The 18,728-nt window shown below is 38.3% G+C and overlaps 1 protein-coding gene across 1 annotated transcript in view; it reads right to left on the reverse strand.

Annotated features, from left to right (window-relative positions):
- LOC129494568 (phospholipid-transporting ATPase FetA-like) overlaps positions 1 to 18,728 on the reverse strand; it is a 105,820-nt gene that overhangs the window by 65,101 nt on the left and 21,991 nt on the right. Inside the window, exons 2-5 of the mRNA XM_055301496.1 lie at positions 13,138 to 13,196; positions 8,441 to 8,554; positions 7,497 to 7,595; positions 4,564 to 4,625 (exon numbers count right to left, since the gene is read on the reverse strand). Of these exons, the coding sequence (XP_055157471.1) occupies positions 4,564 to 4,625; positions 7,497 to 7,595; positions 8,441 to 8,554; positions 13,138 to 13,196 (334 nt within the window). The remainder of the gene's footprint in view (positions 1 to 4,563; positions 4,626 to 7,496; positions 7,596 to 8,440; positions 8,555 to 13,137; positions 13,197 to 18,728) is intronic.

Below are 18,728 nucleotides of genomic sequence, written 5' to 3' on the forward strand. Positions count from 1 at the left end.
ATGCGGCTCAGGGATCCCTGGGTGGCGCAGCGGTTTGGCGCCTGCCTTTGGCCCAGGGCGCGATACTGGAGACCCGGGATCGAATCCCACATCGGGCTCCCGGTGCATGGAGCCTGCTTCTCCCTCTGCCTGTGTCTCTGCCTCTTTCTCTCTCTCTGTGTGACTATCATAAATAAAATAAAAAAAATAAAAAAAAGAACAAAACCTTTCTTTAAAAAAAAAAGAAAATGCGGCTCATTCTTTTTGATAGATAAATTGTATTCTATAATATGGTTGTAACCACTTTTATTTACTTATACAAAAATTGGATTACTTTTTTTAAAAAATTCAAGTAGTTAACATGTAGTTTATTACTAGTTTCAGGGTAGAGTTTAGAGATTCATCAAGTTGCATATGATGGCCAGGGGCTCGTTCTATCATGTGACCTCAAAATTGGATTACTTTTGCCTCCTCAAATCCTCACTTCCCACAAATGGCAGCTGGCAATAGGAGTAGATTCCACAATAATACTGGCTCTCTTCCTTTCTTTTTTTTGTACCTCAATTTCCCCAATTGCACAGGCCATGAAGCTTTCCTTCCTGATAAAGGACTAAGCAGTGCCACGAGCATATTGGAAATATGAGCTACTTCTTTGCAACAATTCTATTATGTCAAGCACCCAAAATGCTGACATAGAGAAGGCATACCTGGACACCATTGCTTGTTTTGCATTTGAACGATGCCTTGTTATCTGTAGGCATGACACACATTACTACTTTACCAGACACAAAAAAGGCATCAGTTTTCCCAGAAAATCTTTTCTGGGAAGATAACTTCTTTAACAAGGGCCAAATTTCTTTTATAAAAAAAAAATTTTTTTTTTCTTTTATTTAAATTCACTTTATTTTAGATAATTTTCTTCCAATTCCTGAGCTATATTTCTTCATGTCTTATTCAATCCAATTTTCTCTGCACATTATTATGTTTTTAAAGATATATTTATTTATTATGGGGGAGAGGGGCAGAGGGAAAGCATGAGAGAGTCTTAAGCACTTTCACAACCCTGAGTACATGACCGGAGTAGAAACCAAGAGTCAGGGATCCCTGGGTGGCGCAGCGGTTTGGTGCCTGCCTTTGGCCCAGGGCACGATCCTGGAGACCCGGGATTGAATCCCACGTCGGGCTCCCGGTGCATGGAGCCTGCTTCTCCCTCTGCCTGTGTCTCTGCCCCTCTCTCTCTCTCTGTGACTATCATAAATAAATAAAAATTTAAAAAAAAAAAAAAAAAGAAACCAAGAGTCAGAGGCCCAAACAACTGCATCACCCAGGTGCCCCTTCTTGCATTTTATAATACAAAAGTCTTTCTTGTAAAACCACTATTTATATATCCTTGTATCTCCTTCCCTTGGATCCAAGTGTCATCTCTCTGCAGATAAAATCTGAATATGTTTACTAATTTTTGTCACTAATTTTCAAATCTGCTTTATAGTACTGAAAGGGAGTAGCTACAAGACTTGAAGAAAAACATCTGAATATCTGTTTTTGCTTTGTTTTGATTCCATGTTCACTTTTGCTAGTTCTCTGGCATTCTGTCTGTCATGATTTTCATCAGTAAAATGTAGTAAGAAGGGCTACATCCTGGCTTCTCCTGAAGATTTAAAAGCTTATATTTTATTGCATAAGGAGGTGTCAAACTATTACTAATCTGTTTCTAGACATTATAACAATCATGTGTCTTAGATTTAAGAGAGGAGAAGATATTTCCTTCTGACTTAAAATATTTAATCCTGCTGTGCCATAAGCATATTTTTAATTTCCACACATTGCATTCTAACTTTTGGTTTAGAAAATATGATCAGAGAGCTAGAGAAGGCAGTCCTTTGACTCCAGAGGAAACTGTTCACAGTATATTGTTTTAATGTGAATGGTACTTCCTGGAATTCTGTAACACTGGTATTTTTCCTACTACAAACACTTAGAAATGCTAGATATACTAAGGCAAACATTCTTTCAAAGGCAAGGCTACGCTTACCATACAGTAAGGAGCCAGGAGGAGAAAAAAAAAAGTCTGAAATCCAGAACAGTCAGCATGTTCTGAAGTTGTTCTTGCTCTGAGTGAAGGAAGGAATTACCAATCTAAATTAGTGACTTGAGTTTTAATTTAGCACACTGAGGGACAGGATATCAAGCCTTAGGATCTTGAGAGGTAGTGAGATGCAACTAAGAACCCCTCATAGGGATCCCTGGGTGGCGCAGTGGTTTGGCGCCTGCCTTTGTCCCAGGGCGCGATCCTGGAGACCCGGGATCGAATCCCACGTCGGGCTCCCGGTGCATGGAGCCTGCTTCTCCCTCTGCCTGTGTCTCTGCCTCTCTCTCTCTCTCTCTCTGTGTGACTATCATAAAAAAAAAAAAAAAGAACCCCTCATAAAGCCAGGACTCTGAAAGGGCAACACCATTAGGGAAAGGGTGATCTAAAACAAATCAACCCACTGGCAAGAAAGTTTGTCTATCTTACTCTGGAGGGCTGAGGGTTAGAGAGTAGAGAACTCCAAGAATTTATAACCTTGTGAAGTATGGGATTCAAATTTATAATTCTTCAAAATTAGGTCTCATTAGGTGATATCCTTGAGTTACCTGGCAGAAGTAAACACAAACCCCTCAAAAGGGATACAACCTCAACTCGGTACTTTTTAAAAAGATTTTTTTATTTGAGAGAGAGAGAAAGAAAGCACAAGCAGGGGGAGAAAGAGAAGGAGAAGGAAAAGCAGACTTTCTGCTGAGCAGGGAGCCCAATGTGATGCAATGCAGGGTTCCACCCAGGACCCCAGATCATGACCTGAAAGAAGGCAGACACTTCACTGACTGAGCCACTCAGGTGCTCCCAACTCAGGGCATTTAGAATTCTCATAAAGAAAGTTCCACTAATGATATACTTGTGTGTGTGTGTGTGTGTTTTAAGATTTTATTTATTCATTCATGAGAGACACAGGGCGAGAGGCAGAGACATAGGGAGAGGGAGAAGCAGGCTCCCTGCGAGCCCGATGTGGGACTCAATCCCAGGACCCTGGGATCACGCCCTGAGCTGAAAGCAGATGCTCACTGGTTAAGTCACCCAGGGATCCCTAATGATGCACTTGTAACCAAAATTATTGAGAAATGAAATGACAGAAATTTGAACTTGCAAAACAGACAAACCTTTTCAATAGCAGCTCTACTCAAAACCACGTGTACTAGAAAAAGAAAGCTACCGAATATGGACTATTTCAACAACAGCCTCATTGAGTATTAAATTGAACACTGGCTTATAAAGTCTAACCAGGGCCCTACTTCTGATCTCCCACCCTAAAACCACTCTATGACAAATGCTTTTCCAAGTTTTTTCAAAACCCAAGTGCTCAAACTACTTGGGGAGTTCATTCACCTAAATCCATTTGGTCAGTGACTCCCTACCCTTGCAAATTTCTAATACACTCAGTTATGTCTTTTCTTTTTCTTTTCTTTCTTACTTTAAATTTTCTTTTTAATCACAACTGACTTTTTTGTGGTATCTTATGAGAGGCTTAAACAGACCAAAAAACACTTGAGGAAATAATCCACTACAAGTAAGAATCAGCAGCCACAATAAATAACAGGATTAGGTGCCCAAGAACCTCACATAAAAGAATTAAATATGATTAAAAGTATAGCACTTGGATGTTCTGTAAGGCCACTGTGAACAAAGACTGGACTTCAATTTTGAATTCCTTCAGGTCTGTACTTATTTGCAATCATGATACTGTATACACTGGTCATTTTTCCTGTTTTTTAATCTCTATTTGTTGAATTCTTCCCCATCCCTTAAGGCCTAGTACAGATATTACCTCCTCCAGAAAGTCTTGATTCCTTTAATCAGCCATGGTTGCTCATTTTTATTAATTCCTATAACTTTTTGTATCTCTTATGATAGTCTTCATATTTTGTTTTATATAGGAATTATGTCTGCCTCCCGCATTCCTGCCAAAGGTAAATTCCTCAAATTTTGTAGGACACCATCAAATACTGATCCATTGAAAACACTTTAGACAGCATGACCAAGCACCACAGCAATGGGGTCAACACCAATACTTTATTTTATTTTATTTTTATTATTAGTTTTTAACCAATACTTTCTTTAGATTGTTAACAACAAAAAATAACCTGATCAAAAGTTATACAGTAGAATGGCCATAGAAGCCGTGCCAGAATTAGATGATGTTCTAAAGACAGATATCTCCATGCTGAACACTACACTAATAATAATCACTTATATGTCATAAATTGCTAATTGTCTTAATATCTATTATTTCATTTTAACTTTTACAACATCCTCTAAGGTAAAGAATATTATCTTCAGTTTATAGGTAAGAAATATGAGGATCAAAGAGGTCTGAGGTCACATGGCAAAATCAGGGTATACTAGACCTAGAAACAAATTCTTACGTTCAAACTTAAGTTCTTTTCACTTTCCTGAATTACCTTTCCAAAGCACCCAACCCCATCAAGCTTTAGCAAGGACAACCTTCTTCCAGAGCTGGTCCTATCTAAACTGGTTTCCCTATGACTTACCTGCCATTCATCACCACCATAACAGAACGGTTGTTGACTTGATTGTCATTTTGATGCCTTTTCTAAAATTACACAAAAAAAAAATGTTAAAGAAATTGGCAAAGAGCAAATAGCATGTAAAAGGTTAATAAATACTACTCAATGTAGTTCTCTTTATTTATAATTTTCCTTTATCTTCCAAGCCTTTCTATCACTAAAACCAGGGTAAGAGGTTGGTTGTCTCAGAGAAGCTGGGAAAAGAGTTCAGAGAAAGAACCAAGAAAGAAGAGACAAAATCTTGGCTCTGAATTTCAAAAGCCAGAGCCTGGGGGAATGAGAACAAACAACTTAGTCAAGTTGTTTGACTTTCAACACCACAGAGGAGAGAATAAAAAAAATGATAGACAGGACTAGAGTCTCACACACCTTGGTAGGAGCAGGGAAAGTTAAGAATTCTCAAGCATATGCCCATCATAGTCAACATACAGAATCTTCTATAGTAGATGCACTAAGGAAAGAGCAACAGAGGTCTTTTATTCAAAGACCAAATAAAAGGGGGACAAATACAAGGCATGTCCTGATGCTCACATAAATCTTCTACTTCCAGTTGAGATTACTCCCTGGGAAAAAGGCAGGACTAGGAAGAGGGCAGAAAGAATCTTGAATTTGTCAGCATGTGTATCTAAAGAAATGGAGTTCTAACTCAGGAGTAACTGGGTTATTCTGAATTGGCAAATTTAGCTTTCAGCTCTCATTAAAAAGGTTTGGGAGGGTGGTGTAGTAGTTGCGAGATAGACTGAGTTTAGTTATAGAAAAATAAAGTTAACATTTTTGCACATCTGAGTTGGGACTAAAAATTTCAACCACTACATGGCTAATTCTGAATTTAAAAGAGTTGCAGAGTTAAAAAGCTAGAGGAATATCAAGCTTGTAAACTTTGATCTAAAAATCTATCCTAAAAGAAAAAAAAAAAAAAAACACGGGGGAGTATCTTCTGATTCTGTATACTTTAAGTCCCTTGACTTCCCCTGGAACTTGTCCGTCTAGCTGGTCTTCTACGACCCAGCAATTGCACTGTTGGGAATTTACCCCAAAGATACAGATGCAATGAAACGCCGGGACACCTGCACCCCAATGTTTATAGCAGCAATGTCCACAATAGCCAAACTGTGGAAGGAGCCTCAGTGTCCATCGAAAGATGAATGGATAAAGATGTGGTCTATGTATACAATGGGATATTACTCAGCCATTAGAAACAACAAATACCCACCATTTGCTTCCACGTGGATGGAACTGGAGGGTATTATGCTGAGGGAAATAAGTCAATCGGAGAAAGACAACATTATATGGTCTCATTCATTTGGGGAATATAAATAATAGTGAAAGGGAACAGAAGGGAAGGGAGAAGAAATGGGTAGGAAATATCAGAAAGGGAGACAGAACATAAAGACTCCTAACTCTGGGAAACGAACTAGGGGTGGTGGAAGGGGAGGAGGGCAGGGGGTGGGGGTGAATGGGTGACAGGCACTGAGGGGGGCACTTGACAGGATGAGCACTGGGTGTTATTCTGTATGTTGGCAAATTGAACACCAATTAAAAAATAAATTTATTATTTAAAAAAGAGGAAAAAAATAAAAAATAAAAAAGAGGGAAACAATAAAAGTAAATGTTCTAGAAGAAAAAAAATTAAAAAAAAAATAAAAATCTATCCTAACAAAATGAGAGGACTCTCTTAGGGAAGCTGGAGGCAGGTCAATAGGTCTGACTTCCCAAATCCCACTAATAGGCATGGTCCTGGGGCCTCACCTGGCCTTCTATAAGGAGCAAAGGGGATGCCAAGCAGCACTCACTGGGAGCCAGTTTCTCCCTCCAAAGCTAGGAAAGGAGTTGGCCTCTGTTTATGTCCTAAGGTGTTCTAAACCCACGGGGTTCCTACTGTACATATCTGATGGAAGTGAAAGTTGGAAATAGAGCTAGAGAGGACAAGGGGATGTGGAAAGGGAAGAAGAAAACTAAGAACAGGACAAAGAGGGAGGAGAGGACAGGAAGAGAAGAGGAATATAAAAATGGGAGAAGGGGGAATGGAGGAAGAAAGATGAGAGCAAACTTGGAGAAAGCCAAGTGAAGGAAAAGGTGGGTTATTAAAAAGGACCTGGAACCTGCTGGGGATTTATCCCAAAGATACAGATGCAGTGAAACGCCAGGACACCTGCACCCCAAGTTTATAGCAGCAATGTCCACAATAGCCCAACTGTGGAAGGAGCCTCGATGTCCATCGAAAAAAGAATGGGTAAAGAAGATGTGGTCTATGTATACGATGGAATATTACTTAGCCATTAGAAATGACAAATACCCACTATTTGCTATGACTTGGATGGAACTGGAGGGTATTGTGCTGAGTGAAATAAGTCAATTGGAAAAGGACATGCATTATTGGTCTCATTCATTTGGGGAATATAAAAATTAGTGAAAGGGAATAAAGGGAAAGGAGAGAAAATGAGTGAAAATATCAGTGAGGATAACAAAACATGAGAGACACCTAACTCTGGGAAATGAACGAGGGGTAGTGGAAGGGGAAGTGGGCAGGGGGTTGGGGTGACTGGGTGATGGGCACTGAGGGGGGCACTTGGTGGGATGAGCACTGGGTGTGAACTCCAATTTAAAAAATAAAAAAAAAGGAGCTGGAAGGAAGCCTGGGAAAGGGAATAAATAGTGGCAATGGAAGACAGAGAAAGGCCTCGCACTGCCCCTTTCTGGCCATGCATAGACTACAAATCTTGAGGCTCAGGGAATTACATTTTCTTCTGGGATGGATAAGAAAGCAAGGAAAGGAAACATCTCTTTCCATTCAGTGCTTCTTCCTTACACTAGGTAGTTTTGAGAAGTTTTTTTGTGCCCCCCCCCTCCCCAAACTAGGTAGAGTGAAAGACTAGAAGTCAAGGAAGCCATTTCACCATGTCATCGATGGCATCCTTCACTGCTGTTATGGACAGCACCACCAGCAGGGGTATCACAGTTGTGTACCATGCCAAGGAGGAGATCTGGGGAATCAACTGTGAGAGGGAAAAAGAAGAAACTCTGGTCAGAAAGTTTAAAGGACAACATATTTCCTCCCAGCATCACACCCCCCACCTCTTTCACCGCCACAGGTTCCTAATAAATTCAACTATCCTAGTTGCTTTCCATTGTTTTGGAAACATAAGCAATATAAGTAAATATATAATAGAGAAGTAAATATAGGTAAACCTCTCCAAGAAAGGACAAAAGAATAGGAGATGATAAGTTGCCACCTATCCATCTTAAACTCCACTACTTTTGTCTTGACAGCAAAGGGCTATTTATTTCTCCTCTGATAATAAATGTTCTGGTGAAAGGTAGGGTAAGAGTGCACTTCGGAAAACCACATCCCCTCTCTCATCCCTCAGCATAAGGGAAAATGAGACAATCTTTCCCTCACTAAATTGGGCTGACCCTGCCCTGCTTCCTTGCCCTGTGCTGGTACTTTTATGTTCTAAACCATTCCCTTTCTCAGAATTCCTGCATATTAACTTTCTCTCAGGGAGGCTGGGACAATGAATGAGAAATGGAGTTGTAGTTGTGGTTGGGGTGAAGAGTCTGTGACCTCCTGTAGTCAACCTGAAGAGTGGCCATGGAGACATGATGAGGGAGCTCCACTTCCTTGGGATTCAGTGACCTTGTGTCCTTCCTCTTATTGAGATTGTTTCATCCTGCCTAATCCTGACCTATTCTATAGGACTGTCATGACACTCCAGTCCATCCACTTGCCTGTTATCTAAAGAGACATTTCTTAGTTTAGAGAGGAGAAGAACTGATTACACAATCAGATCCCAGAGGTATTGATAAAATGCTCTGTGGAAAAGATCCCAAAAGTTAATACCTGTAGGAATAGCAAAATGAGGAAATATGCATTTGCAAGTCTCTGGAATTGTTCGAATAGGTTCAGAGGCAAAAAGTTAAAGACATTATATCTTGAGGTCTTGATGGTATTGTTCTGTGAGTGAAAAAAAAAAAAAACAAACAACAACAAACCCAAGCACAATTAGAAGAACAAAAGACCCCATCTCCCACTCTTAACAAAAAGCTCCAAGACCCACTCCTTGAAATAGGGAAAAGCCACAGTTCTTCCACCATGGGGTGAAGGTGGGAAGAAGTGTTTGTCCCGCACTTTTCTTGGAGACCTAGAGAATGCAAAGAAGGCAAGGCTGATAAATATGGGATTTTTTTGAGGCACAGAGTTCTTTGTTTATTGATACTATTAAATAATAATGATAATAAAATCAACAATAAAAACTTACATATATTGAATACTACATGCAAAGCATTGTTCTTTTTTTTTTTTTTAAGGATTTTATTTATTTATTTGTGAGAGACACACAGAGAGAGACAGAGGCAGAGACACAGGCAGAGGGAGAAGCAGGCTCCATGCAGGGAGCCCAACATGGGACTCCATCCCGGGTCTCCAGGATCATGCCCAGGGCCGAAGGCGGTGCCAAACCACTGAGCCACCTGGGCTGCCCACAAAGCATTGTTCTAAAACATTTTATATGTAGCAGTTTATTTATTCCCCACAATAACCCTATAAAGAGAAGACTATATGATTGCTTTTTAAGGATAAAGAAACTGAGGCACTGAGGTTACTTGCCAAAGACCACATAGTCAATTGCAGAGTCAGGACTGTGCTGTCCTGGGTCCAAATTCACTTGTATAGCTATCCAAATGCCTTCTTATCATAGAATCAGAGATCTTTCAGTATTATCTTACCTCTCACCCACTAGTCCTTCTCAGTCCTAAATAGTAGGCAAGTCTGTCATTTGTATTAGCTCTTTTCCAGAGCTAAGAAGTTTTTCTAAGCCTGGCCAATTCAGTTTGGTCTGCCTTTTCATACTGCTTTCAATACTGAAGGATGTCAGATGCCAAAAGCAAATTACTCTTTCAACTTTAGGCCACTGGGGGTTCCTACACTGGTCCCTGTCATCACTGGGAAGTCACTTGCCTTTTAATTGTCCTGAGAAGGTCTGAATAGTTTTGGTTTACATCTGAGCTATGATTTTGTTGAGTGAAAATGGGAACTTGCTAACTCCTCAATCCTAATCTCAAGATGTTGACAGGATCATTTTACTTTCTATCCTTGGGTCTTCAATAATTTGACTTAAGACATCAGAGCTTAAATATAAGAGCTCAAGAAAAGCAAAAGAATAAGACCAAACAATTTCCTAAGGACAGGGCTTCTCCCCTACCTCCTCCATCTATAAGGCCAAAACAGAAAAACCCCACATGCAGTCCTAAAGTTTAGATACCGCTCAAGTATTAAGAATCTTGCTGGACTGCCTTGGGAAAGCATCAGAGACCTTCTCCTGGAGAACCAGAACCATTCAGTCTTAAGGCTAAAACTTGCCTAAGAGGGCTAGCTAGATAGGCTTTTGAGTCAAGACTTAACCTGTCTATCTCCCTAAGGAAGAGAAGCTGGTCATAGAGCTTATTAGGAATTTAGAGATCCAAGCTACAACTAAGATTTCCTTGGTGTCTTCTCTATGATTTTCTAGTTAATAATCAAACACTATAGGTTTCTCAAGGCTTGCTCTGCTCATAGCTCTATTCTGGGCTATATTAGTAGAGGCTGGAAACAAAATTAAACAAGGTTTCTCTCAGAGAAGCACATAGGTCTGTCTTGAATGAAGTTCTAACTAAATGATCTCTATCGGCCCTTCTAACCCTGACAAAATGTTATCCTAACATAGAAATAGTTTTCTTTGATCATGAGATACTCTGAATTTGTCAGCTTCTAAGCCCAAATGGTTCTGATACTTGGAACCAAAGACCATTTTTGATCTTTTGCCTGACTGAAGCACTTGGCCTTTCATTACTGATTTTCCATTTGATTTCATAACTAATTATCATATTTCAGATTTATACTCACTTGGTAGCATTTATTTAGCAAACAAAGGTAAAAAAGCCTTCCTGATTTTATCTCAAGATAGAAATATCAGTACTTCTTTACTAACTTGGCAACCAGAGTGCTCTGCTCTATTCTTTAATGTCAAACCAGAAACAATATCCAAAGAATGTAGAACATTCTGCTTAAGTATGAATTTCTTCAGTGTTTATTTTTTGGCAGAGCTATAAAATGTAAGCATGATAGAGGTGGTGGATTTTGGTTTGGGCTGTTTTTTTATTTATTTAGATAGTAAAACCTGACCATTGGCTAAATGGGGGAATAGAGAAGAACATAAGGTCAAAGTCGTAATGGGAATCAGAAGTTAGGGGTTGGGAAGAGGAAAAGAAGTAGGAATGGAAAAAAGTAGAGAAATAGGAGGAAAATTAGCAATGGGCCATGGAAATTAAATGGTTGTTAAATACATAAGAAAAGGTCAGATCTGCTTATTTATTCAGCATATATTTATCAAATGTCATTTATGTGCCAAATATTGTGATACAAACTATGGATACAGAGATGAACAAACTTGTACCCTTTCTTCAAGGGTCAATGGTTTCCTGGAGAAAGAGAGAGAACATTATTCACAACTATATCTAACTCCTACAACCACCATGTAAGCTGAGTTAGGCTCTTTTCATAAATGAGGAAACTCAAAGGATAGAGAAGTTAAAGAAAACATGCCTAAAGATGCAAGGTTAGTAAGGAGTAGAGATGTGCTCAAATTCAGGTCTGTCTGATTGTCAAAACCTAGTTTTATTGCCCTATAGTGCCTCTCACACATGTCTAGAAGATAGAAAGGGTGAAAGAGGGAGTACCTGGGTGGCCTTCGGCTCAGGTCATCATCCCTGCAGAGTCCTGAGACTGAGCCCTGCATCAAGGCTCTCTGCTCTGCGGGGAACCTGCTTCTCCCTCTCCCTCTGTCTGCTTCTCCCTCTGTCTCTGCCTGCTTCTCTCTCTCCCTCTAGTTCTCCTTCTCTCTCTGCCTGCTTTTCCCACTCACTCTACTTTTCCCTCTCCCTCTGTCTGCTTCTTCCTCTCCTTTTGTCTGCTTCTCCCTCTGCTTGTCATTCTACTTATGCGTGAGCTCTCTCTGCGAAATAAATAAATAAAATCTTTTGAAAAAGGAGGGGGGAGAAAATCTGTTCCCATGGCCATACCCTGAACACTGTTATTATCCAGAACCTAACTCAGAAATCATAAACTAATGTCTTACAGAGACTACAAATATGTATAGTTATGTATTTATATATCTATAGCTATAGATAGATAGATAGAGCTGCACATGCACAAAATAATGCATATAAAAACATTGCTTGTAACTGTAAACAACTGGAAACAACCCAAAAGTCAATTTTAAGAAACTGGTTACATAAACTATGCTATATTCTACATAGGAAATACTATGCAGGTAAAGAAAGAAAAGAAGGAAAGACATCTATTATGAAAATATCTTCAGGAGATACTGTTAAGGTTCAGAATAGTGTAGGAAAGTGGATTTATCTGCACAAAGAAACACTGGTGAATATACAAGAAAGTAACAAAAGTGATTCCCTACAGAGAGCAGATATGGGCAAGGATGGGTGCTGGAGTATGAATTTTAAATATCTGTCTTTCTTGAGTTATTAATAAAAAAGTGAAAAATAAACAATCTGAAAATGCCCAATAGAAAATGGACAAAGAGATAGTTTCCATAAGAAGAAATACAAAAGGTTAATTAACATGGAGAGATTATTGAACTGACTTGAAATTAAGGAAAGACAGATAACAAAATACCTTGGGGTCCTGAGATGGAACCCTGTAATGGGCTCCCTGCTCAGCAGGGAGTCTGTTTCCCCTCCCTCATCCCACCCCCTCTTCCCACTCTTACATTCTTTCTCTAACATAAACTTATCTTAAAAAAAAGGATATATTCACACAAATATGCCAAAATATATGTATAGTGGAGTTCATTCAGAAACATCATAGAAAAAAAGGAGATTATTATTTTTTTTGAGGGGGTGCCTAGATATGAAGGGAAGCATTTTATTTTATTAAGATTTATTTGTTTTAGAGAGAAAGAGTGTGTGCGTGAGCCAGGGGAGGGGCAGAGGAAGAAGGAGAGAGAAAATCTCAAGCAGACTCCGCCCTGATGTGAGGATCAATCTCACAACCTGAAGATCATGACCTGAGCCAAAACCAAAAGTTGGACACTTAACTGACCAAGCCACCCAAGTGCCCCTGAATGGAAACATTTTAAATGTTCATCAATAGGATACTGGTAAAATAAACTAAGGTATGTTGAAAATAGTGGAAAACTATGCCACTGTTAGATCTGTATGTATTACCATAGATGTTGAAGTGGAAAAATATTGTTGAATTATTATTTCATTTGTTCAAGAAAAAGTCACAGTATCTCTTTTCTAGAAGTTATATATGAAACTCCAAATCTGAGATATATTCTCTCATAAGCCTAGGTCACTAGAATCAATTTTGGTTTCTGATCCCTCACTATACCAGCCCCCATTGTATAGGAGCTTGAAAAAAGTAGAATCTATGTTGTAGGATCTACATATACAATGAATTCTTGTCCCAGTCACAGAAGGGAATATTAGAAGAGAATATCAGCCTCCTTCCGAAGTAACTAGAGGCCTGATACTCACAGGATATCCAAACACAATGTTGAGTTCTCTGCTGTTGGCTTGCAGATATCTCACTTGTTCTGAAAAAGAAGAGAGAAATGATGAGAGGGATAACCCTCTATAGATCAACCTGGGATGCTGGCTGCAGGACAAGAAGCTTTTGACAGGTTTTGTACCATGAATGTCTCTAGTAATCTAGATTATGTTTCCACAGACAACAGAATGGCTGTACCAATGTTACTGCTAAACATAGAAACCCAAGACCTCTTCAATTAGTCAATTCCAGCACCTTATTTTAAGGTATCTGAGGTTCTTTCCAAGGCAGCTTTTCCTAAGTCTTGCTTAATGAAATTTAAATCAATATATCATTATTAGGCATTTATTGCATAGAGGCCAGCGTGTTTGATACTATGGGGGATTAAAAAGATGAGTAAGACACAGCACAGCCCCTGATTTCAAGGGACCTGCAGTTTTGTAGGAGTGAGCCTGATAACTATAACACATGACAAAACCATCACATCAAAACGCTTTGTTCATTCAGAACAAAAAGATCTATTGATAGAATATATTTTAAAATATATTAGAATGTATTTTAAGGTTTTTCAAAACACAATTATGGGCTCACTATTTGTAACAGTTCATAAAACCTATGTGTTTTATTTTAACCATCTGAGTGGACATGAAGTAATATCTCATTGTGGTCCTGATTTTCATGTTCTCTAGCGACTAATGATAATGTTGAGTATATTTTCATGTGCTTATTGAATATTTATATATACATTTATTTATTTTAAAAAGATTTTAATTTATTCATTCATGAGAGAGAGAGAGAGAGAGAGAGAGAGAGAGGCTGAGATGCAGGCAGAGGGAGAAGCAGGCTCCATGCAGGGAGCCCCTGGTGGGGCTTAATCCTGGGACTCCAGGATCATGCCCTGTGCCGAAGGCAGACGCTAAACCACTGAGCCACCCACGGATCCCCTATTTCATATATTTATATAGTTTTTTTTTTTTGTAGATATGTCTCTTCAGATTCTTTGTCTTTTTTTAAACTGGGTTAATTATCTTTCTATCACTGAGTTATAAGAGTTCTTTACATATTCTGCATAGAAGTCACTTATCACATAAATTATTTGCAAATATTTTCTCTTACTCTGTTTTTTTTTTAATTTTTTTTATTTACTTATGATAGTCACAGAGAGAGAGATAGAGGCAGAGACACAGGCAAAGGGAGAAGCAGGCTCCATGCACCGGGAGCCTGATGTGGGATTCGATCCCGGGTCTCCAGGATCGCGCCCTAGGCCAAAGGCAGGCGCCAAACCGCTGCGCCACCCAGGGATCCCTCTTACTCTGGTTTTAAATGTCATTTTTATTTTTTTGTTTTTTTCTAATGTCATTTTTATAATGTGCTACATTATAATGTATTGAATATGATATTAGATTTTCTATTTGTTCCATTGTTCTACCCATCTTTTAAATTATGTAACTTTTTAAAAATTAGTTTCCGGGGTAGAATTTAATGATTCATCAGTTGCATGTAACATGGTGCTCATTACATCAAGTGCTCATTACATCAAGTGCCCTCCTTAATATCCATCACTTAATTACCCCATCCCCACTACCACCTCCCCTTCAGCAACCCTCAGTTTGTTTCCTATAGTTAAGAGTGTCTTATGGTTTGTCTCTCTCTGTTTCATCTTACTTCTCCTTCCCTTCCCTTACATTCATCTGTTTGTTTCCTAAATTACACATGAGTGAAATCATATAGTATTTGTCTTTATCTGACTTATTTCACTTAGTACAATATCCTGCAGTTCCATCTATGTCATTCAAATGGGAAGATTTCATTCTTTTTTGATGGCTGAGTAATAGTTCAGTGTGTGTGTGTGTGTGTGTGTGTGTGTGTGTCTTCTTTATCTACATCTTCTTTATCCATTCATCTCTTGATGGACATTTAGGCTCTTGCCATAGTTTGGCTATTGTGGACATTGCTGCTATAAACATTGAGGTACATGTGTTCCTTCAGATCACTATATTTGTATCCTTTGGATAAATACCTAGTAGTGCAATTCTGGGTCATATGGTAGTTCTATTTTTAACTTTTTGAGGAACTTCCATACTGTTTTCCAGAGTGGTTGAACTAGTTTGCATTCCTACCAACAGTGTAAGAGGGTTCCCCTTTCTCTGCATCTTCGTCAACATCTGTTGTTTCTTCATTTAAGCCATTCTGATCAGTGTGAAGTGGTATCTCGTTGTGGTTTTGATTTGTATTTCCCTAATGCTGACTGATGTGGAGCATTTTTTCATGTGTCCATTGGCCATTTGTATGTCTTCTTTGGAGAAATGTTTGTTCAGGTCTTCTGCCCATTTCTTGACTGGATTGGTGTGTTGAGTTTGATAAGTTCTTTATAGAATTTGGATACCAGCCCTTTACTGACAAGTCATTTGCAAATACCTTCTCCCATCCTATAGGTTGCCTTTTAGTTTTGTCAACTATTATCTTTGCTGTGCAAAAGCTTTTTATCCTGATGAAGTTCCAATAGTTAATTTTTGTTTTTGTTTCCCTCGCTTTTGGAGATGTGTCTAGCAAGAAGTCACTGTGGCTGAGGTCAAAGAGATTGGTGCCTATGTTCTCCTCTATGATTTTGATGAATTCCTGTCTCACACTTAGGTTTTTCATCCCTTTTGAATTTATTTTGATGTGTGTAAGAAAATGGTCCAGTTTCATTCTTCTGCATGTGGCTATCTAATTTTCCCAACACCATTTGTTGAAGAGACTGTGTTTTTTCCATTGGATATTCTTTTCTGCTTTGTTGAAGATTAGTTGACCATAACGTTGAGGGTCCATTTCCAGGTTCTCTAGTCTGTTCCATTGATCTATGTGTCTGTTTTTGTGCCACTACCATACTGTCTTGATGATTACAACTTTGTAATAGAGTTTGAAATCTGTAATTGTGATGCCTCCAGCTTTGGTTTTCTTTCTTCAACATTCTTTTGGCTATTCGGGCTTTTTTCTGGTTCCATACAAATTTAAGAATTGTTACAGTTCTATGAAAAATGCTGATGGTATTTTGATAGGGATTGCATTGAATATGTAGATTGCTTGGGTAGCATAGACATTTTCACAATAGGTAACAATAGTTGATTCTTCCAATCCATGAGTTTTTCCTCAAATTTCTTTCATAAATGTTCTACGGTTTTCAGAGGACGGATAGATACTTTACCTCTTTGGTTAGGTTTATTCCTCAGTATCTTATGGTTTTGGGTACATCATAAATGGGACTGATACCTTGATTTCTCTTTTTTCTGTCTCATTACTGTTAATGTAATATAAACAGTATTTACATTACTGTTAGTGTAATGTAAATGTAACTGCATTTCTGTTAGTGTATAGAAATGCAATTGACTTCTCTGCATTGATTTTTATCCTGTGATTTTGTTAAATTCCTGTATCAGTTCTAGCAATTTTGTGGTGGCACATTTTGGTTTGCTAGAGTATCATGTTGTCTGCGAAGAGTGAAAGTTTGACTTCTTTGCTGATTTGGATGCTTTTTATTTCTTTTTGTTATCTATGTTGAACAACAATATGGAGAGTGGACATCCCTGCCATGTTCCTGACCTTACGGGGAAAGCTCTCAGTTTCTTCCCATTGAGGATATTTGCTGTGAGTCTTTCATATATGGCTTTTTTCTCTCTTTTTCTTATGCACTTTATTTTTTATTTTTTTAAATATATAGTTTATTTAAAATCAATTTGCCAACATATAGTATAATACCCAGTGCTCATCTCATCATGTGTCCTCCTTAACACCCATTACCCTATCCCTGAACCCACCTTCCCTTCTGCAACCCTTTGTTTCCCAGAGTTAGGAGTCTGTCATGGTTTGTCTTCCTCTTTAATTTATCCCCCTCTCAATTTCCCCTCTCCCCCTGTGGTCCCTTTCACTATTTCTTATATTCCACATGAGTGACATTTGTAATTGTCTTTCTCTGATTGACTTATTTCACTCAGCATAAAACCCTCCAGTTCCATCCATGTCAATGTAAATGGTAGGTATTCAACCCTTCTCCTGACTCAGTAATATTCCATTGTATATATGTACCACATCTTCTTTATCCATTTATCTATTGATGAACATTGTGGCTCCTTCTAGAGTTTTGCTATTGTGGGCATTGCTGCTATGAATACCGGGGTGCATGTGTCCTGTTGTTTCACTACATCTGTATCTTTGGTGTAAATATTCATATACAGCTTTTATGATAGTAATGTATGTTTCCTCTATTCCTACACAATGGAGAGCTTTTATCAAGAAAGGATGCTATATTTTGTCAAAAGCCTTTTCTGTATCTGTTGAGAAGACCATATGGTTCTTATCCTTTCTTTTATTAATGTGGTGTATCACATTGATTGATTTGTGAATGTTGAACCACTCCTGCAGCCCAGGAATAAATCTTGCTTGGTCATGGTGAATAATCCTTTTAATGTACTGTTGGATCCTATTAGCTAGTATCTTGGTAAGAATTTTTGCATCCATGTTTATCAGGGATATTGGTCACTTTTTTAGTGGGGTCTTTGTCTGGTTTTGGAGTCAAGATAATGCTGGCCTCATAGAATGAGTTTGGAAGTTTTCCTTCCATTTCTCTTTTTTGGAACAGTTTCAGAATAGGTATTCTTTCTTCTTTAAATGTTTGGTAGAATTCCCTTAGGAATCCATCTGGCCCTGGACTCTTGTTGGGAGATTTTTGATTACTGATTAAATTTCTTTGCTGGTTTATGGGTCTGTTCAGCTTTTCTATTTCTTCCTGTTTCATTTTTTTTGGTAGTTTATATGTTGCTAAGAATTTATCCATTTCTTCTACACTGCCTAATTTGTTGGCATATAATTGCTCATAATATTCACTTCTAATTTATATCTTCTATGTTGGTTGTGATGTCTCTTCTTTCATTCATGATTTTATTTATTTGGGTCCTTTCTCTTTTCTTTTTGATAAGTCAGGCTAGGGGTTTATAAATCTAATTAATTCTTTCAAAGAAACAACTCCTAGTTTCATTGATATGTTCTACTGTTCTTTTTATTTCTATATCATTGATTTCTGCTCTAATCTTTATTAATCCTCTTCTGCTGGATGTAGGCTTTATTTGCTGTTATTTTTTTTAGCTCCTTTAGGGTATAAGATTAGGTTGTGTATTTGAGAATTTTCTTGTTTCTTGTGGAAGGCCTGTATTGCTATATACTTCCCTCTTAGAACTGCTTTTGCTGCATCCCAAAGCTTTCGAACAGTTGTGTTTTCATTTTCATTTGCTTCCATGTATTTTTAAAATTCTTCTTTAATTTCCTAGTTGACCCATTCATTCTTTAGTAGGTTGCTCTTTACCCTCCTTGTATTTGTGATCCTTCTAAATTTTTTTCTTGCATTTGCTTCAAGTTTTATAGCATTGTGATCTGAAGATTATGCAGAGAGTGATCTCAATCTTTTTGTACTGGTTGAGACCTGATTTGTGACTCACTATGTGGTCTATTCTGGAGAATGTGCTATGTGCACTTGAGAAGGATGTGCATTCTGCTGCTTTAGGATGAAATGCTTTGAATATATCTGTTAAGTCCTTTGGGTCCA

The sequence above is a fragment of the Nyctereutes procyonoides genome, unplaced genomic scaffold (genome assembly GCF_905146905.1).
Source record: "Nyctereutes procyonoides isolate TBG_1078 unplaced genomic scaffold, NYPRO_anot_genome, whole genome shotgun sequence".
Classification (NCBI taxonomy): domain Eukaryota; kingdom Metazoa; phylum Chordata; class Mammalia; order Carnivora; family Canidae; genus Nyctereutes; species Nyctereutes procyonoides.